The sequence below is a fragment of the Ovis canadensis genome, chromosome 2 (genome assembly GCF_042477335.2).
Source record: "Ovis canadensis isolate MfBH-ARS-UI-01 breed Bighorn chromosome 2, ARS-UI_OviCan_v2, whole genome shotgun sequence".
Taxonomy (NCBI): domain Eukaryota; kingdom Metazoa; phylum Chordata; class Mammalia; order Artiodactyla; family Bovidae; genus Ovis; species Ovis canadensis.
Genome location: NC_091246.1, coordinates 188,471,146 through 188,493,477, shown reverse-complemented (window position 1 = coordinate 188,493,477; position 22,332 = coordinate 188,471,146). Strand labels below are relative to the sequence as shown.

Here is a 22,332-nt window from a genome sequence, read left to right as displayed (position 1 = left end):
TGGGTCATCAGGAGACTTATTTTTAGAAGGAATTCTTTTTCTCAGTAGGTTTTGAAATGTTTTCCTGTCCAGCAATTAAGAAATTCTGACACAAATTACTTCTGACCTTTTGATTCTGAGAACGGTTCTCTGGCAGTTCATCAGAAGCCTGTATTCTGTCTTGAAATTTTATTTTTCAAGAGCATTTGGGGCATCTCATTAGGTGATTAGGACCTGGATGTAACCACAGGGAGGTAATGGCCATGGTCTGGTCAGGGATGCGCATATAAAGACCCAACGGAAGGAAAGTCTCCTCTGAAGAAAGCAGACAGCCACGTTGGTGGGTGTGGGCTGCATTTGAGTAGGTTTGTGCCCCTCAACCATGGTCACGTTCGCTCTGCATGGCACAGCCCGCCGAGAAAATTGCCAAAAGTTCTGTCACTCATTCACCTCGAGAGTAGCCTTCTAGGAGCCTTTTGGTTGCAAGTGATAGAAACCCTAGCAAAAAAGAGCCTTTTCAGCTCTCGTAACAGGAGGTGGGGGTGTCCATGAAAGCAGGGGTCCCAGGGACTCACCTGCCTTGTCATCTCTCTTTGTCCTTGAAAACTTGCTTCACTCTGCGTCCCTGTCTGTCGCCTGGGGGGCCTCACCACAGACTGTTGCAGTCTCCAGCACCCTCCCACATCTGTGGGTGAAGTCCTAAGAAGGGCTTCTCTTTTGTTGGTTACAGGCTTCCCTTGTGGCTGAGCTGGTAAAGAATCTGCCTGCAGTGCAGGAGACCTGAGTTCTATCTCTGGGTTGGGAGGATCCCCTGGAGAAGGGAAAGGCTCCCCACTCCAGTATTCTGGCCTGGAGAATTCCATGAACTGTATAGACCATGGGGTTGCAAAGAGTCAGACACGACTGAGGGACTTTCACTTTCACTTGTTGGTTACAGGTCAGGTCACATACTCCTCAGCCAGTTGCTCTGGCCAGGAGGTGGGCTTGTTGATCGACAGTCCCTCTGGAACAAGAGAGAGGATGGGAAACAGTGATTCCCCAAAGGCAGGGCATCGCTGTTACTAAACCAGAGGATGCTGGGTATTCATGATGGCTGTACTGCCAGGAGCTTGTGTTCACAGAAGGTCCTTAGGGATTCCGTCTCACTACACTGGATGGCATTGACCCGCAAGAATCAATGGCTAATATGTCATCTGCCCTCTTCATGCTCTTATTTCTCTGCTCTGATGTTGTATTTCCAATTAGTGTTACAAAGTCTTCTCAAAATAAAGAAAGTTGCTATAATTTATAGGTATTTTAAGTCTTCAGCATGGTTTCTTTCCTGCCAGACAGCTGACAGAATTAACCCCTTAGATGGAATGATCTTTTTCTTCAGCAAACATCTACTGAGCAGTGCTATGTTCCAGGCAGTGTCAGGTATAAGGACAGGGATAGAGTTATAAATTCTCACTGAGGCATGGTGCTCCCCTGAGGAGCCCCTGGGTAGAAGTCAATCAGCCTGTAAAAAGAATTATGGAATAATGTAATTCATGTTTTCAAATCAAGTAGCCATTTGCTACTTGATTGGTGTTGCCAGTCGAAATGTCAGTATCTGCCCAAAGAGAAGTGACAGTTGGGTATTTCTGATACTGAACTTTTCTCCTGTTAATAGACAGAATGGATGACTTTAAAATTATACCCAACTGAGGTGAAATGGAAAGTGATTGTTCAAGAGGGCTAGGGACTGGGTGCAGATACCAGTCCCCAGGACCTTGGCTGAGTCAGAGAAGGTCACGGGATGCTAAGCAACCAGGAGTCCCTGACTCTTCTAGACAGTCTGTCCTGAACTAGAGCCAGTGTGATTTCTGATAAGCTTAGGTGTGAATGTTTCTAATCTCATCGCCTATCCCCACCCAAAAAGAAAACCATTTTTCTAGCGACAGTGGCATGCAGGATACAGGAGAGGAGCTGCCCTCTTGGGGCCCTGCTACTGCGACACAGAAGAACCCAGGTTGGAATCAGGGTGATGAGGGCTGGCAAGGGAGGGATTTTTTTTAAACCCTTTCCTCCTAGACTCCATTTCTTCACATAAGGTCACAGGTACTAGACTGGTCATATTCTAAATCTGTAAACTTCTGGAAGGCCAGGATTTCATCTTCCATCTCTGTGTTTCTGTCGCCTAACCCATCATGTGTGTATGCTGTGCTCAGTCACATCCAACTCTTGTGACTGTAAACCACAGCCTACCAGGCTCCTCTGTCCATGGAACTTTCCAGCCAAGAATACTGGAGTGGGTTGCCATTTCCTTCTTTAGAGGATGTTCCTAACCCAGGGATCAAGTCCACATCTCCTGCCTTGCAGGCTGATTCTTAACCACTCTTCCGCTTGGCAGATCATAACACTCAGCAGAAGCCTCTTGCAGTTGTCCATCAGCCTCGGTGGAGACTCACCCATAGCCATTACGGGTAACTCCCTCCTGTGGATCCTCTGATGTGTGGATCAGCTCCTGTTGTCTTCTTCGTAGCACTGCTCACAAGGCACTATTTCATTTGTCTCTGCCTCTTTCCCAGGACTAGAATGCATGCTGTCAACCAGAGCTGGGAGCATTGTGTCTCACCTTTGCCATAATGGGGTTTTCATAAACATTTGTTGGAGGAAAGGAAAAAGAAAGGAAGGCAGGAAGAAGAAACCAGAAGACCATGCAAAACTCTCTCTTTCTCTGAAACAGTGAAGGCTTGGGGAGAAGGTGGCAGGTACAACACCTTTATTTATAAATGAGCAGGTATTACCTGACTAGACTGTGAGGGTCCAGAGATGAGGTTTGTGTCTTTTTCCACGTTCCAAATGCCTAACACTTTGTCCTACATGTAATAGGATCTGAGTAAAGGTTAGTTGATGAAACAAAGTGGTGAGAGAGATTTAAACCAATCCAAATTTAGAGATGAAGAACTTTCCCAGGTGGCTCAGTGGTTAACACTCCACCTGCCAATGCAGAAGATCCCTGGGTTGAGAAGATCTCCTGAGAAGGAAAAGGTAACCTACTCTAGTATTCTTGCCTGGGAAATTCCATGGACAGGTTACAGTCCATGGGGTTGCAAAAGAGTCAGATACAACTTAGCAACTAAACAACAATCCAAAAAAAACCCTGTAAATCTGGAAAGAATGATACTAATAATATGTTTATGTCTCAGAACTGCTCCAGGATTTCCTAAATTCTGACTAAGTTATGCAATATGCAAAAACTAACAGTGCAGAGAATGGTATTGTGGTATTAGCTAATGAATTGGCCTGATGGGATTGTCCCAAGCCACACAGCCTATATAGCTTATACCCTTTCAGGTTCTTCAGCAATTTGGATGAAGACATAGGAATTAGCTTCATCTGATTTAAGTGTCATTTAAAGCTAGAAAAGAATAGGTGACTAATACATGAGAGAGTGGAATCAACATTCAAAAATATCTTGGATTGAAATTTTAAGCCCAAACTATTAAGTTTATTTTTTTTTAAGTAAGCATGAACTCTCTTATTTCAGAAAAATAAGTTATACCAATTCAGGATTTGATGAGCATGCCATCTGACCTGACATTAGCTTGTGTGGGTAAAAATGGGATGTTTGGGGTTTTGTACATGCCTCTGCTCACCTTGGGGCCCAGACTTGTGCTTCAAAAACTCACCAGGGCTGCATGAATATGGGTCTTTGAAATTCATGGGATTTCATTAGTGGGAGTCAAGAATATTGAAAAGCACATTTATGTATGCTGTTTCATTAATGGGAGTAGAATGTAGATAAGGGAAAGTGGGTGGTCCCATCCCAGTCTGCCATGCTCAGATTCCATCAGGAATGCTTGAAAAGGATTATGAGCTAGGGTATGTCCAAGGGAGAGCAGCCAAGATGGTGAAAGGAGCTGACATCTTCTTGTAAAGCTTGGAATGCTTCTGTATTAGAAAACTTGAACTGTTATATGAGAGTGATTATATTTTATCTCTGTGGCTTCAGGGAGAAATGAGCATGTATGTTTGAGTTTGCATGTCTATTTCTGCTCTTCGTTTCTGCTGACTTGCTCATGACATTGGGTGTGCTTTTGATTTTTGACTGTGAGTTCATTCTGCTTGGACATTTCTCTATTGAGACCTGGAATTGGAGCTCTGTTCTTCCAGAGAGGATTTTCTTTTGCTCTTACGTGCACCTGGGCATACCCAGCTCAGGCCCATTGTGCATAGTAGGTTTTTCGTATCATTTAGGTAGTGTGTGCGTTTAGGTTATAGAACTGCACAAGGGCAAATCCGTTCTAACAAGATCTGATTGCAGACTTTTTTCCTTCCTACATCTGTGCCAAGGATTATGCAAAGCAGTTGTTGAATTCTAAAAATCAAAGCTTGAGATCAGTTGGTTTTGATCTCTCTCAAGAAAAAGGGCTTCCCTGGTGGCTCAGACAGTAAAGCATCTGCCTGAAATGTGGGAGATCTGGGTTTGATCCCTGGGGCAGGAAGATCCTCTGGAGAAGGAAATGACAACCAACTCCAATACTCTTGCCTGGAAAATTCCATGGACGGAAGAGCCTGTTAGGCTACAGTCCATGGGATCCCACAGAGTTGGACACGACTGAGCAACTTCACTCACACATTCAAGAAAAAAGCCAGCCTCCATGGGTACACCTACCTCCTGGATTCTCACTTTAACTTTTTGGCTTTCTAGGATTTCTTACATCCTTTGTAGCTCACAGATTTTTTTAAGATTAAAAAATAAATATTTTATATTGCCTGTTTACATGTTTTCAGTGGGAGGGTTCATCAGGGTCCAACAACCCTGATGAACAGGGTTCATCTGAGCAGAAATTCGTCTGCTCAGTATGGAGAATTTGTGGCATCTTCTTGATATAGGGACCCCTCATTTTTTTAGGGATCCCTTATTATTGACAGCTTTAGTGGCCATATTTTAATGGTGGGACATAGGAGAGGTTCCTGTATCAGGAAGGTTCTGTTCAATTCAGTTGTTAAGTCGTGTCCGACTCTTTGCGACACCATGGACTGCAGCACTCTAGGCCTCCCTGTCCATCTCCAACTCCTGGAGTTTACTTAGGAAGGTAGATGTGTAGATATGACCCTTTGGGTGTCTTCCATTATGAAAGTATGTAGTTTTAGCTAAAGTAATCATTTTTTGTTTCTCTTAGGAATTTACTATGTTGAACTGGACTAATATTATTGAATGACATTTATATCTGGTTCCCCTTAGAATAGAAGCTGCAAACATCTGTCAGTTATTAGAAAACACTGAATCTGCACTAGATGCCATCTTAATCCACCCTGTCATTTTGAAAGCACGTTCTTAATCTGAAATTGTTGAACAAAATTAGATTGGCATTTTAGCCCTTGCTCTAATGTAAGCACAAATGGAATATTTATAGGTGGTTGGCATTCTTTGAGAGACAGTGGGCTTTTCAAGTAGAAATCAGTTAACTTACCCCAAGAACTTAATTTTTTCCTGTCAAGGATTTACTATAAAGCCCCTTCTATTCTCCATCTGTCCAGTGTAGTCTCATCCTTTAAGATCCAGCTTGGTCAGTTCCAGTTTTCTTTTGAGAAGACTCAGTGAACAGAATGTCAAATGAGCCATACTGTTTCAGAGACCTTGGTCTAGTTCTTTTGGTTTTGAGGAAGGTATTTGAAAGAAATGAAAATTTTCAGTTACTTAACACAGAAAGTGTGTTTCAAATAGAGAACAATCAGCTTTCTGTTGACTAGATTAAGAACTCTCTTCAATTCAGCTCTAGAATAAATGATTTTTTCTGTTCTAAAACTAACTTCCCATTAAACAAAGAAGTTTGCATAGCACCATCTCTAGACTTAGGCAAATGGAGGAATTGGCAAATTTATATGTACTGTGAGCTTGTTCATGTGCATATTGTTCATTTTAATTGCACTGGAGAAATGTCAGATGTGGAAATGGCACTTAATATCCTGACATGAATGCTTTGCAGATGCAAATTTAAGGGACTGCACAGAGCAATGAGAATTGCTACCTAGCAACAAGAGAAAGGATTTTGAAAGCCCATTTTTGCTTGGAACATACACTGTTGTGAGAGTTGTTTAATAGTAAGTTTGTATGGAGACTTGAGCATCCTTTCTGTGAACTACAAATATTTTCTCTCTGATTGGTTTGAAGCAGTTGTCTAGTAAAAGTGGAATCAGAAAACTGTCCCCTCTTGGTGTTACAGATGGGCCCACTGCACTGGTAGAGCTGTGTTAGTGAGGCTGTGCCAGTCGGTGAGTTAGCTAGGCCCCTTAAAGTAACAGGGCTCAAAATTTTTAGTTTCAAGAGCCTGTACGAACTCTTAAAAGTTACTGCATGTTCATTCACTCAGTCATGTCTAACTCTTTGTGACCCTGTGGACTGTGACCCACCAGGCTTCTCTGTCCATGGGATTTTCCAGACAAGAATACTGGAGTAGGTTGCCATTTCCTACTCCTAGGAGTCTTTCTGACCCAGGGATCAAACCTGCATCTCTTGAGTCTTCTGCATTAGTAGGCAGATTCTTTCCCACTGAGCCACCTGGGAAGCTAAAAATTACTGCTGCTGCTACTGCTAAGTCACTTCAGTCGTGTCCGACTCTTTGCGACCCCACAGACATCAGCCTATCAGGCTCCGCTGTCCCTGGGATTCAAGGAGGTCCTAAAAGCTTACATATTAATTCACTTGCAAATAATAATGATAAATGTTTTACACATTAGCATCAGAGCAGTGATACCATATAGCAGCTGGAAATTTTCAATGTATGAGCATGAGAGAATGAGAGAAAAAAAATTGTGTCTTAGTATCATTGTGAAAAGGATTTTGACTTCAAAGAACCCTGAAAGGATCTTAAAGAACCTTGTGACTAAAAATTTAAAGTGAGAGAGCAGGAGAGCCAGTGAGCCTGAAAGTCCTCTTTCCAGATAGCAGAATAGCTACTGATGTTCCTGTAAGAAAGTTTCTTGAAAGTGTCAAAGGCACAGTTTCCAACAAGGCTGTGTTTGTTGCCAGGTACACTGATAAGAGGGTGTGAAAGCTAGGTGGGAAATGTAGTCGGGACTGTGGCCATAAAAGCAGTTTACCAGCAGGAAAGCATGCTGAGAGTTGGAAACATCATCCAACTCATGCCAGGTACAGAATAGCACTGGATGTGTACATCCCTACCCCCTCACCCCTGCAGCCTGGAGAAAGCCTTACTGGGAGGTGACTGAGATGGGGATACCCTGCAGCCCGCTTGCTCATAGCTTGGCCTGATCCAGAGGCAAAAGGACAGTCGGAGGTGGTCAGGGCAGTCAAGGCATCCTGACGTCAAACCTAGAGACACACCATGGGCGTAGTCCCAGTGTTGGGGAGTTAATTCCATTTCAGATATCGATTAACCATGAGATAGAAGGTTTGTGTAAATCTGCTAGTAAAGTACTGAATAAAATGCTCCGAGGATATGCCAGTGACATTTTGGAAGTCAGTATCAAGGAATCTAAGACGAAGGTTAAAACCCAAATCTGAAATTAAGAAGAAAGCTACTAAATACGTAACAAGCTAAGTGGACAAATTGATAACTTAGTTCAGGATGATGCAGTCAAAGTGGAGGAGATACAACTGGTGAGATTGTATGTGTACATGCTCAGTTGCTCAGTCACGTCCGACTCTATGGACTGCAGCCCTTCAGGCTTTTTCCATCCGTGGAATTTTCCAGGCAAGAACACTGGAGTGGGTTGCCGCTTCCTTCTCCAGGGAATCCCTGACCCAGGAATTGAACCCCTGATTCCTGCATCTCCTGCTTTGTCAGGTGGATTCTTTGCCACTGAGCCACCTGCAAAGCCCAAGATATAATTAATTATGTTTCTGACAGTGGCTTGAAAATCAAGGAGTGCTCTTTCCTCCTCCCCCCCTTTTTTGTAATTTTCAGAAATAGTTCTTCCGTAGACTACAAGTGGTAAATATCTTGATGTGCCCAGTGTTACATTTTTAAAAGTTAACTCCAATTTGAAGAAATTCAGATAAGCTGGAGTATGTTAGTTGACATTTTCCAAAATTTCAGGTGTCAGGGCTAGCTGTGCTGTAATACCAAATGCTTATTTTTTCTGTTTCCTCTACGGCCTCCCTGCTCACAAGATGGAAAATGATGTTTCTTGCCATTTTAGGCAGCCACATCCAGCTGGTTGTCTCCCACCTCCAGAGTTGTTAAGCAGCAAAAACACTCATCGTCTGTTAATGGTGCCTCTGAATTATTCAGGGAAATTCTTAACCAATATAAATGGTGACTGTACCATCCAGTTCCTCCTTTTCACATTTCTGTCTCTTCCCCATAACTTTCAAACTTATGATCACTGTTAAAACATCCACAGAGAATCAAATATTGAAATAGTTTTGTTGCTCTTGAGCTTTAGACCAGTGATTAGCTTGGAATTGGGATGTTTCCAGTAAAGAAGGCAGTGCGGCTATAATGGGTGTTCATTGGCAGGTGAATGAAGCTATCTATTCTGTGATCACCCGAGACAGGTTTTAAGGACTTCTCTTGGAATAGGGTCATCTTTCCTGTTTCTTCTTCCTGGGGCTTCCCTCTGGTGTCTTGAGCCAAGTGTTTGTTTTGATCATCTGCGCCAAGCTGCCTCCAAGTGGCCATCTGCCCCCTTGTGTGCGTGGTTTCTTGGTATTGTTGCTACATTCATCTCATCACCCCAACCAGAACTCTCTCCCTTCCTCCCCTCCAGTCCTGACAGTCTCTATGTCCTGTCCAGCCCTTCTTCTTCATCCCCTCATCATTTTACACAGTTTCAGGACCTTTATCCTGGTCTCTCTCAGCAACACTCACCCCTTTCAAATCCATCCTCTGTGAACACCAGAAGAATAGAAATAACACATTGTCCCGTGGATGAGGGAATACTTTGAAATGCTGTTTCTTTTCATTATAAGTGCTACTGAATGGTTAAACTCTTTAACCATATACTTATAATACTTTGATGAAAGTGAATCAGTTCATCATTTTTGATAGCTCCAGAATAATCTCAAGTAGATATTAAGATGACTGTGTTTTTCTTCATATTTGAGATCCTATTACTTATGTGATTATCAGCTTAACCCATTATATATCCCTATGCTTCTGCACATGCTGTTTGCTTTGCCAGAAATGTAGATTCTCTCCATATGGCCTTTGATCATTGTGTCACAGTCTCCTCTGGAGTGAGTTTTACACAGGACCCCTGGGGGCCCCATGGGCTTGGTTGTGGACACCTGCCCAGCAGTGTTCTCCCAGATGAGGCAGGCTGATTAGCCCACTGAGGTGAGCTAATTAAATCCTTTGGTTCCTCTGTTTTTTTTTCCCATAGCAGTCTGAACTGTCAGCTGAAGAAAGTCCAGAAAAGTTAGGAATCTCCCAACTACATCGGCGAAAAGTCATTTCCTTGAACAAGCAGATTCTGCAGAAGACCAAACAACTGGAAGAGGTTGGTGTTTTCTTTTCATAATTTCATTCTAGTAAAATAAAGCCATTCTTCAAGAAGGGAGAAACTAACAAGGAGTCAAGATCTCTGTGTCAGAATGATCAAAGGAGGCTGTAGAACAGGGGATCGATGTAATCTGGCCCTTGGGCAATCCAGCCTCCACCTGTTTTTGTAATGCATGCATGCATGCATGCCAATCACTCAGTCATGTCCCACTCTTTGCAACCCCACGAATGGTAGTCTGCCAGTCTCCCCTGTCCATGGAATTTTCCAGGCAAGAATACTGGAATGGGTTGTTGCCATTTCCTACATCAGGGATCTTCCCAACTCAGGAACTGAACCTGTGTCTCCTGCATTGGCAGGCAAATTCTTTACCACTGAGCTACCTGGGAAGCCTGTTTTTGTGAATATTAATAGTTTTTTGAAATATATGCATATGCATTTGTTTACATATTTTCTGTGGCTACTTTTCAAGCTTCAGTGGGAGAATTGAGATCTACAAAACCTAAAATATTTTCCTACCTGGTCTTCACAGAGAACATTTCCCAACCTCTGCTCTAAAAGAAGATCACAGAGCAAGAAGAGCATTAGTTAATTCACACAGATTAGCTGAGCACCACTGTGCCGAGCACTGAAATAGGCCATGGTGGTGAAAGAAAAACAAGTTATGATCTCTGCTCTCAGGGTCTGGAGGTAGTGATGGGAAGACATATGCCATCACTTTTTTCTGTGTCTTTATCAATTTAAATGCTTCAGGCACCTTTTTAAGATTATAGGGATAATCCAAGTTCCCTGTAAATAAACCAGCTACTATGGAACTGTATGAAGATAAAAATGAAACTCTCCTGGTACTCGTCCAGTCCCGCTCCTTAAAGCAACCCACTTTTCTAGGCTTTGCAAGGTCTTAAATCTGCTCATTCAGCTGGGGAAGGGGGTTGTTTGGTTATAAAAACTGAGTTTGATTTTCACTCATTTTATCACATGTATCTCTCAGTAATGGCTATAAAGGATTTTTTTTAGAGTAATTACAAAGTACTTTTCAGAATTAACTCATTCAGTTCACATAACATCCTTATGAAGGAGGAACTATTATTATTCTCATTTACAAGGAAGCTGAGACACAGAGAAGTGAAGTAGTCTTGCCTGTGGTCACACAGCTTGTTAACGGCAGAGCCAAGACCGGAGCATATAGGTCTACCTCCTTCTTTCTGATGCTGCCTAGTGTGACATGGTACATATGTGCTATGGCTTATTTAACCTGTTCCTCTTTTCATGAGGGTTTTTTCCCAGGGTTTTTTTCCCAGTTGTAAGTTTATGCTATGATGAACATCTTTGTACAGTCATCTTTTTGCAAATATATAAATATTTCTGTAAAATGGATTTTATGAACTGGAATTGCTGGATCAAAAAATATATGCATTTTCAGTTTTTCTAGAAACTGTCAAATTATTCACCAATTATTTTACTAGTTTACACTTCTACACATAATGGTATGTGAGAAAATCCAGACTCTTTAAATCCGAGATGATCTCCTGTAAGGTCCTGTAGATCGAAGGCAACTGGGATACCCCTGCAGCCTTAGTGATGGGAGCCACAGAGCGAGTCTTAGGCCACAGAGAAATGGGAGGAGGAGTACAGTAAGGGAAGGAATGCAGAACATCTCATGGTCCAACAGGGGGATATGCTGTAAAGGCAGAGAACAGGAAGGTAGCTAGTAGCTAACTGACAAGAAACCTGAGATTGAGGAGAGAGGACCCAAAGGAGGTGTTAACCAGTGGGCTAAGTGTTGGGGGGTCAGTATAGGGGTTCCTGATGAATAAGAGGATGGAGGTGGGAGAATCATGGAGGACTCCAGCAAGACAAAAACTTAGCTAAGCTACTGGGACAGTTCCTGTTAGAGAAAAGATGAAGGAAGCTCTTATTAGTTTAGTTACTCAAAGAGAAGAGAAGAATCTTCCCTTCCTTAGCAAGTTCCTACTTCCCTGCCAGGATCCAGCCCCCTTGGGTCTTTGTTGGTGAGGCCTTCCTTGATGAGCAAGATGACTCTTTCCTTGGCTTCCCCAGGCCTGTCTCTGACCAAGCTCTTCTCATACTTTAATCCTCAGCTTACTGGTTTAGCAACTTAAGGGGCAAGGTTTGTGCTGTGTTCTTTGTCTTCTGCCGTACACTTCATTTGAACAGAACCTTGGGTAAATGTTGGATGGGTGGGTGGGTACAGGGTTGGGGGGTGGTGCAGGAAGGTGGGTGAAACAGGTGGGAAATGGCAGGATCTCTTCCTGGAGCTTCCAGAGTTAAACCATTAGGATTTCAAGAGAAAAACAACTTTCTCCAGAAATGCTGTCATCCCCCAGTGATACAGATAGTTTAGTAGGAGGCCATTGCACAGATGGCTCCCTTTGCAAAGTGAGAGGCCAGAACTCCCAGCTTCCCCTGCCGTTATCTCTCCTGCCCTCTGCTTGTGATGGCTTCCTGAGAGGCCTGGCTGGAAATGCGTCAGTCATGAAGACGGGTAACCCAGAGCCCAATTTAGGAGTAATGATGGTGTAGGTGGTTTAATTCTAACTACATCTGTAGATGATGTAATTCTTATAGGTCACTTACAGACTCCTACATGGGCTGAGTTGAAAGTTCCCTGGAGGTCCTGTGGGTAGGACTCCTTGCTCTATCTTCCAGGGCCTGGGTTCAATCTCTGGTTGGGGAACTAATAGTCTCACAGGCAGCATGGCGTGGCCAGTAAGTAAATGAATATGTATTTTTTAATGGGCTGAGTTATTTTGAAATAATTGTTGAGATATAAGATATAATTTCTCATTGTTAATTTGTATGCAGGTAACAACTGAAGTGTTTGATGAGTCTAACTGGTTTTCTACCACATCCCCTTTCCAAAAGTAGAAATGTACAAACCCTTTGAGTTTTGAATAGAATGTTTTCGGATATCTGTAAAAGTTCATAGACAGCATGGGATACACCTTTTTTGGTAAAGAAAAGGGAAATGACATTTTTGAGATGTAAGTTTATGATTGTGTGATTTTGAGCAGTAAATGTAATTCACCTTCTTTCTCTTCATTGAAGTCCTGACTCCTTTCTCCAATCTGACATTATTTGCCTTCCTGTCAGATTTTGTGCTAGGACTTCCCAGGTGGCACAGTGGTAAAGAATCCCCCTGCCAATGCAGGAGACGTGAGAGAGGCAGATTCAATCTCTGGGTTGAGAAAATCCCTTGGAGTATGAAATGGTAACTCACTCCAGTATTCTTGCCTGGGAAATCCCATGGACAGAGGAGCCTGGTGGGCTTCAGTTCATGGGGTTGCAAAGAGTCGCACACTGAGCAACTGAGCATGCACACACAAATTCTATGTTAGATTCTTGAGTACTTAAGTGCAGTTTGTATCCTATGAACCAGCATGTCCATTAACTGAATTGATTGTAGCCATATAGTAAACTCAGACCTGAATTTGAATCTAAGCTCTATCAGTTATCAACTATAAACTTGAATGATTTACCTCTTCTGAATCTTTACTTTCTCATTTGTTAAATAAGAATAATGTCTTCTTCCATTGAATGTAAGAATTCATTGTTAGGATTCATGCAGAATACCTAGTACATCACCTGATACATGGCTGGTGCTAATTGAATCTAAAATGTCCACATTTGCTCAGCTTAAATCTTTCTGGGCTCCCATTTTCCCATCTGTGAAACATGGATACTGCCAGTATCTGTGCTGTTGTGAGGCTCAAATGAGAGCAAATGTCTTTTATCTTTCATTTACAGCTTCAGGCAAGTCATACTGACCTACAAGCCAAATATGAAGGAAAAAAGAAAACCCTGACAGAGGTGAGCAGATTTCCTTCCTCCATGGGTCTTGTTGGGAATTATTGACCTGCACACTCATATCATCAGTCCGTGTGGAGGGGTCACGATGTCTTTCTCGGGGCTCAGGTCCATCTGGACAAAGGACAGTCACACAGTAGCTTGTCTCGAGACATGTTTATCCATGCTACCATGTTCTAAACCATCAGGGTCTTGGGTGGAGGGGAAGATTGCCATGAGCTGCAAGGCTCAGGAAAGCTTCCTGAGGACAGAGGGCCTGACAAGCAGGGTGGCCATGTGAAAGAACACAGAAGATCATTCATGGTAAATAACTCCTGCTCCCCAAGCCACAGGCTGGAGAAAGTACCAGAACACTGGATTCCTTGAGAGTGAGAAGGTCTCTTTCTGTAAAATGACACAACTACAGAGGGTATAATTTGTTGTTCAGAATTGCCAGAGATCTCCTGGTAGAATGGGGGAGGGAGTCTCTGGAGGAAAAGAGGGTTGCAAGTCTGTTTTGACCCCATGATCCATTTCCTAACCCAGATTGCAGTGGTGCTGTCCTCCATCAGCATCACAGCATAGCTTACCCACCACTTCCAATTACCTAGGAAACCAGGCGAGAAAAGCAAATACACAAGATGCCAGCTCTGGCATGAGGGGAGTTTAGGTCTTTCTATTTCCGTCCCTGTTTCTACAGAAAGCTAGTCCTTGTCCAGGTCTGAAAAGCTCTCCTCCCTGTGACTTTGGTGCTCAGGCAAGAGCTATCGCTGTGAGGTCCTAGTACTTTCTGAACCATGTAGAAATGGGACTGATCTTCAGAGACATTTCTGAAGCCAAGGCAGTCCCTATTTTTTTATTTTTTAAATTTCACATGAAATTTGCACTTTTAAAATGGTTGTTTCTCTAGCAGTATGCAGCACTTAGTTCCCTGGCTTGTTATAAACCTGGCAAAGCTTTGTGATTCTGACCTGGACTGGCCTCTTCAGTTATTGTCAGAATGTTTGAGAAGGCAGGCATAAGGATAACAAATTAGAGGAATTTTTAAAAATTCTTTCCAAAGATGCCTGTGTTGCATTTGGACACATCCGCTTTCTTTACACTGTTCTGTGACTCCAATCCTTTCGGATTAGATGGGAAGCTTGGTGGAACCCCTGCTGCTGTCTTCCTGTGCACACTCCACAGTCCTGGCTTAAAAGGTGCCAAGTCATGGACCCATCTTTGTATAACAGTCTAGAAAACATTCAAGGCAGAACATCTTGATAAAATCCTAAGTGGCTGTCAAGTCACTTTTGGTACTAAACACTGGATCAAATATATCTTGAGCTTTAGTTTCCAAGCTCTTCCAAGAATCCAAGCTCTCAGTATTTCTGTTTACCTTCTAAGGTCTCGTGGCTCAGGCTGGGGGCAGGGTGGCGGTTTCTGCTGAGTCAGAGATCTCCATTGTGTTCCTGTGCACTGGCTTTTGGAACTCAAGTAAAAGCCCTTTCATTTTGGGTGAAATTCCTCTTGGTAGATTGGATCTAGGCTGGTCTTTGGAGAGAGATCAAGCCCTGAGCCTTTGGAGTGGGAGCACTGACTCCAAGACCCTAGACAACCAGAGAACTAACCCTAGGGAGTATCAAATAATGAGAACTCACACAAAGGAAACCGCTTGAATACAAGACCCAGCATTACCCAACCACCAGTAGCACCATGTGCAGGACGCCTCATCTAAACAACAGAAATAGAAACCAAATCATCAGCAGACAGGATTACCACCTCACTCAGTGTTACCCATCAGAGGAAAAACAAACAAAAACTCAGCACAAATCTCACCCTATACGAAGCTTACACAAACCACTGGACCAACCTTAGGAGGGCAGAAACCAAAAGGAAGGAAGAATTCAAGCCTGGGAAGAGAAGACCTCAAACACTATCAATTAAAAAAAAAGAATGAAAAGGCAGAGAAATACTACACAGATGAAGGAACAAACTAGAAACACAGAAGTCTAAATAAATGAAGAGGAAATAGGCAAACTACCTGAAAAAGAATTCAGGATAATAATAGTAAAGATGATCGAAAACCTTGAAAACTAAATGGGGAAAATTCAAGAATCAATTAACAAAGACCGAGAAGAATTAAAGATGCAGAGACAACATAATTACTGAAATTAAAAGTACTCTAGAAGGAATCAATAATAGAATATCTGAAGCAGAAGAACAAATCATTGAGCTGGAAGATAAAATGGTGGAAATAACTTCTGAAGAGCAGAATAAAGTAAAAAGTATGAAAAGAACTGAGGACAGTCTCAGAGACCTCTGGGATAATATCAAACGCACCAACATTCGAATTATAGGGGTCCCAGAAGAAGAGAAAAAGAAAGGGTATGAGAAAATATTTGAAGAGATTATAGTTGAAAATTTCCCTAACGTGGAAAAGGAAATAGTCAATCAAGTCCAAGAAGCACAATGAGTCCCATGCAGGATAAACCCAAGGAGAAACATGCCAAGACACATACTAATCAAACTAACAAAGGCTAAACACAAAGAAAAAAATACAAGGGAAACCCCATACGCTTAATAGCTGATCTTTCAGCAGAAACTCTGCAGGCCAGAAGGGAATGGCAGGATATATTTAAAGTATTGAAAGGGAAACATCTACAACCAAGCTTACAGTACCCAGCAAGGATATCATTCAAACAAAATTGATGGAGAAATAAAAAGCTTTTCAGATAAGCAAAAGTTAAGAGAATTCAGTACCACCAAACCAGCTTTACAACAAATGCTGCTGCTATTGCTAAGTCGCTTCAGTCGTGTCCGACTCTGTGCGACCCCATAGACGGCAGCCCACCAGGGTCCCCCATCCCTGGGATTCTCCAGGCAAGAACACTGGAGTGGGTTGCCATTCGGACTTATATAGTTAAGAAACACAAGGGAAGAAAAAAGATCTATACCATGGTCAAGTTGGGTTTACTCCAGGAATGCAAGGATTCTTCAATATATGCAAATCAGTCAATGTGATGTGTCTGTGTGTGTTAGTTGCTTAGTCGGGTCTGACTCTTTGCAACCCCATAGACTGTAGCTCACCAGGCCCCTCTGTCCATGGGATTCTCCAGGCAAGAACACTGGAGTGGGTTGCCATTTCCTTCTCCAAAAGCAACTATAGAAAGAAAGTGAAGTCGCTCAGTCATGTCCAACTCTTTGCGACCTCATGGACTGTAGCCTAGCAGTCTCCTCCAACCATGGAATTTTCCTGGCAGGAATACTGGAGTGGGTTGCCATTTCCTTTTCCACAATCAATGTGATACACTATATTAACAATTTGAAAGATAGAAACCATATGATAATATCAATAGAGGCAGAAAAACCCTTTGACAAAATTCAGCACCCATTTATGATTAAAACTCTTTAAAAAATGGGCATAGAAGGAACCTACCTCAACATAGTAAAGGCCATTTATGATAAGCCTACAGCAAACATTATTCTCAATGGTAAAAAACTGAAAGCATTCCCCCTAAGATCAGGAACAAGACAAGGGTGTCCACTTTCACCTCTATTATGCAACATAGTTCTGGAAGTCCTAGCAACAGTAATCAGAGAAGAAAAAGAAATAAAAGGAATCCAGATTGGAAAAGAAGAAGTAAACCTCTCATTGTTTGCAGATGACATGATACTGTATATAGAAAACCCTAAAGATAGTATCAGAAAATTACTAGAGCTAATCGGTGAATTTAGCAAAATTGCAGGATACAAAATCAATACACAGAAATCACTTCCATTTCTATATACTAGCAATGAAAAATCAGAAATAGAAATTAAGGAATCCATCCCGTTCACCATTGCAACAAAAAGAATAAAGTATCTAGGAATAAACTTACCTAAGGAGACAAAAGAACTGTACACAGAAAATTATAAGACACTAATGAAAAAAACTAAAAATATAAATAGATGGAGAGAGATTCCATGTTTCTGGGTAGGAAGAATCAATATTGTGAAAATAACATATTACCAAATGCAATCTACAGATTCAGTGCTACCCCTATCAAATTACCAAAGGCATTTTTCACAGAACTAGAACAAAAAATTTCACAATTCGTATGGAAACACAAAATATCCCAAATAGCCAAAGCAGTCTTGAGAAAGAAGAATGGAGCTGGAGGAATCAACCTTCCTGACTTCAGATTATACTACAAAGCTACAGTTATCAAGACAGTATGATACTAGCACAAAAACATAAATACAGACCAATGGAACAAGATAGAAAACCCAGAAATAAACCCATGCACCTATCAGTACCTTATTTTTGACAAAGTTCAGTTCAGTCGCTCAGGCGTGTCTGACTCGTTGGGACCCCATGAACTGCGGCATGCTAAGTCTCCCTGTCCATCACCAACTCCTGGAGTTTACCCAACTCATGTCCATTGAGTCATTGATGCCATCTAACCATCTCATCCTCTGTCATCCCCTTCTCCTCCTGCCCTCAATCTTTCCCAACATCAGGGTCTTTTCAAATGACTCAGCTCTTCGCATCAGGTGGCCAAAGTTTCAGCTTCAACATCAGTCCTTCCAATGAACACCCAAGATTGATCTCCTTTAGGATGGACTGGTTGGATCTCCTTGCAGTCCAAGGGACTCTCAAGAGTCTTCAACACCACAGTTCAAAAGCATCAATTCTTCAGTGCTCTTTCTTTATAGTCCAACTTTCACATCCATACATGGCTAATGGAAAAACCATAGCCTTGACTAGATGGATCTTTGTTGACAATACTGTCTCTGCTTTTTAATATTACTGCCTAGGTTGGCCATAACTTTCCTTCCAAGGAGTAAGCGTCTTTTAATTTCACAGCTGCAATCACCATCTGCAGTGATTTTGGAGCCCCCAAAAATAAAGTCAGCCACTGTTTCCACTGTTTCCCCATCTATTTCCCATGAAGTGATGGGACCAGAGGCCATGATCTTAGTTTTCTGAATGTTGAGCTTTAAGCCAACTTTTTCACTCTCCTCTTTCACTTTCATCAAGAGGCTCTTTAGTTCTTCTTCACTTTCTGCCATCAGGGTGGTGTCATCTGCATATCTGAGGTTATTGATATTTCTCCCGGCAATCTTGATTCCAGCTTGTGCATCATCCAGCCCAGTGTTTCTCATGATGTACTCTGCATACAAGTTAATAAGCAGGGTGATAATGTACAGCCTTGACGTACTCCTTTTCCTATTTGGATCCAGTCTGTTGTTCCATGTCCAGTTCTGACTGTTGCTTCCTGACCTTCATATAGGTTTCTCAAAAGGCAGGTCAGTTGGTCTGGTATTCCCATCTCTTTCAGAATTTTCCACAGTCTATTGTGATCCACACAGTCAAAGGCTTTGGCATAGTCAATAAATCAGAAATAGATGTTTTTCTGGAACTGTCTTGTAAAACTAGGCCATTCCGTGTGAGGCCACCCAATACGGACAGGTCACGTGGAGAGGTCTGACAGAATGTGGTCTACTGGAGAAGGGAATGACAAACCACTTCAGTATTCTTGCCTTGAGAACCCCATGAACAGTATGAAAACCACCATATGACCCAGCAATCCCACTCCTAGGCATATACCCTAAGGAAACCAAAATTGATAAAGACACATATATCCCATCATTCCCTGCAGCACTATTTACAACAGCTGAAACATGGAATCCACCTAGATGCCCATCAACAGATGAACAGATAAAGAAGTTGTGATACATATACACAATGGAATATTACTCATCCACAAAAAGGAACACATTTGAGTCAGTTCTGATGAGGTGAATGAACCTAGAACCTATTATACAGAGTGAAGTGAGTCAGAAAGAGAACTACTGTATTCTAAATCTAGAATAATGGTACTGAAGAATTTATTCTCAGGGCAGCAGTGGAGAAACACACATAGATAATAGACTTACGGACATAGGGAGAGGAGAGGAATGGGTGAGACGTATGGAAAGAATAGCATGGAAACTTACATTACCATATGTAAAATAGATAGCCAATAGGAATTTGCTGTATGGCTCAGGAAACTCAAGCAGGGGCTCTGTGTCAATCTAGATAGATGGCATGCGGCAGGAGATGGGAGGGAGGTTCAAAATGGAGGAGATATAGGTATACCTGTGACTGATGTTGAGGTTTGACAGAAAACAAAAGTCTGTAAAGCAATTATCCTTCAATAAGAAAAAAAATTAAAAAAATATTTTTTGAATCCTTGCATGTGCTAGAAAGATGGAAGGTTCGAATTAAGTTAATAATAGGAGATACTCTCCCTATCCTCACATGATAATGGCAACCAACATTGCGATGTACTGGCTGTGCTGTGGGCACATCATTTGTGTTACCATTGAATCGTCCTGTCAACCCTGGCAGCACACTGTTAATATCCCTGCTGTGCTGCTGGAGAAACTGAGGCAGAAAGGCCATGTGGATTCCAGTGCTGGAGGCCTGGCACCATGACCTCTCAGGGAGCTTACCATCTAGTCAGGCAGTCAAACTAATTCTCGTCTAGGAAGATGGGAGGCTATGCTGAACAATGTAGGAAGAAGCCTGATTTAGTCAGAAGACTGAAGACCGGGACCCTGAATCAGTAATGAGCTCTGCCTCTGGGCCTCAGTCTCCTTATATGCTCAAGGCAAGGCCTGGGCACATGAGCACTTTGAGCCCTTTCCTGCCAGTGCGCCAGGTTTTACCTCTTCAGCAAAACCTAGTGGCCCTGGAAAATAGGGAGGACCTGCCTTCCCTGGAATATAGGAGAATAAAGCGGGGTGTGGAAGGTGGAGCATGGATGGCAGCCCTGACGTGTGGGGGAGGCGCTGCAGGCCCCTGCATCAGTGGCGGGCCCCTTCTAGCCTGTGCACTTTCTAATTTCAGCAGTACAACTTTAATTTCTTATGTGGAGGTTGATTCTTTTCTGTATATGGAGGATCCTCTCCAGCATAAGGGCATTGACTGTGTCTGAAGTTTTCCTTGATCTACAAACTATCCCTTCAGATCAGAATTCATTTGTTGAGTTGATAATGTTTTTTACAGTTTTGTCTTTCTTAAAATACATGATAATTCTTAATGGTGTACTTATTTGTGATTCTGAAATTTTCTGTTATCAGCTGTGTGGATTCTGTATTCATTTTATGCAGCATCCTCCACATAACTATTTTGGAAAGGGGGTCCTGCTGTTCGGTGAGATCAGCCAGTGTTAACTGATATTTGGGGTCAGGACAGTGTCCCTCCTCCTGAGTCTTGCCAGGTCTCTGGGAGCCGCCCTGCCTCTGGGACTCCTGCGCCAGCTTTTGGCTTAAGGGAAGCAGGCTTCACTGCACAGCCCACTGGCTGTTCCTGACGCAGACCCCAGTCCTGCCGCCCAGTTCTTCCCACACCTGCCGGATCCACACGGTGGTCCTCCACTGGCCAGTCTTACCTGCTACCGTCATTCTTGTCCCCAAGGTGCCCGCTCCTGTCATCAAACAGAATCACCTGAACTTCCCAGGACTTGAGAAAGAAGGACTTGCTGCCACATGTTCTCAGCTAGAACTCTTGGAATTTCTTTAACTTTTTTTTTTAATAGGTTGCGCATTCACATAGTTCAAAATTCAAAAAGTACAAATGGTGTCCCCCTGTAACCCAAGCAGCTACTCTACCTAGAGGGTAACCAATCACCTGTGAATCTTTTCAGAAAATTTTTGTGCATATGCAAATAACGTGTGGGTTCTTTAATGCATGTGTATACAGGATGTATACATGTATACCTTCCCTGATGCACACTGGAATAATGGTTTTATGTGCTTTCTTCAACTTACAGTAAATGTTAGAGATCATCATAAAAAAACTTTATTCTTTTTTAATGGCAGCTTAATAGTCTATTGTACAGTAGATCTACACACCTTAAAAATTGAAATCTGAGTTTCCTTAAAGTTTGCTTTTTAAAGTCTCCACTGACTCAGAGAAAGAAAATGGAGTTTTTCAAGATAGGAGATTTAACCCTGGCCCTGTGAGAGCCCCAATAGTGGTATCCTGAGATTGAAACCCAGGTCTGTCTCTCATAGCTGCTGCTTTTTACTTCTTCCCACTGAGAGACACCTGCTGCCAGCATTACTTTGGCTTTCCACCCACTTGCTGCTGTGATTTAAAGGTATTGCCAGGGTTTCTTTTACTCACAGCCTGTGTCAGGAGGGCTGTGGTTTTGATGTTTCTGTGCTGTCCCTCCAGCCCCATCCTGTTCCCCTTGTCCACCTGTTTTCTCAATGTACGGCCATGTCCAGTGGGCTGGGCCACCTGTCCAGAGAGGGCACAGGTGTGGGCCAGGAAGGAGAATGGAAGCCCTCGCCTCCTGTCCTGGCAAGTCTACAGCAACATGCCTCCTTCTCTCCCATAGCTCAAGGGTCACAGTGAGAAACTGGACAAAGAGCAGACAGCTCTCGAGAAGATAGAGGCCAAAGCTGATCCGAGGTAGGAGATCTCAACACGTGGTATTTATTTTCTCTGTGAGTGTGACTGGTGGTTGGAGAACAGGGCTGAGGAGCCCAGGTCATGGCTGCTGGCGCTGTTCTGCCGGTTACTTCACGCTGATCCTGATCCGGGGCTGCCTTCTTCCTCTTCCTCCCACTTCCCCCTGGGTCGGGAGCAGCTATGTTTTGTATTTTGTTTTGTCTGTTTCCTCCTTTTTAGAAGGTAAGTAATACTTTCAAGGTTCAAAAAGACATACACTGAAAAGTCTTCTCCCGCCCCTGCCCCCAGCTACCCAGTCCTCCTCCCTTGGAGTCAACCATGGTTACCAGGTTTTAACAGCACTGATGTTACCCTGTCCTTCAAGAATGAAAATGTTGTCTTTTTTTTTACCAAGACACTGGGTTTTGGGTTGTTTGTTTTTTTTAATTAATTGTCTTTAGACAATTTAAATTAAATAAAAGCATTTACATTTACATTTAAAATTTTAAATGGGAATTAAAGTTACAATTCTATCTGTGCTCTGAGTCTTAAGTAGTTGGTATCATTAAAAATATACAGTAATCTCAAAACACATTGATGTTTCTGCAGTTGATATTTTAATTCTGTATTCTGTAACATTTGTTTGAATGTGACCTGATGGACTCAGCTTATAGATGAAAAATAATGTCTGTTAAATGGTGGTC

At 42.5% G+C, this 22,332-nt stretch overlaps 1 protein-coding gene across 2 annotated transcripts in view; it reads left to right on the top strand.

Annotated features, from left to right (window-relative positions):
• CCDC93 (coiled-coil domain containing 93) overlaps positions 1–22,332 on the top strand; it is a 107,826-nt gene that overhangs the window by 63,200 nt on the left and 22,294 nt on the right. Inside the window, exons 12-14 of one of the 2 annotated variants that reach the window (XM_069577779.1) lie at positions 9,298–9,414; positions 13,183–13,245; positions 21,576–21,649. In XM_069577779.1, coding sequence (XP_069433880.1) covers positions 9,298–9,414; positions 13,183–13,245; positions 21,576–21,649 — 254 coding nt within the window. The remainder of the gene's footprint in view (positions 1–9,297; positions 9,415–13,182; positions 13,246–21,575; positions 21,650–22,332) is intronic. The other variant, XM_070292232.1, reaches the window with a different exon arrangement.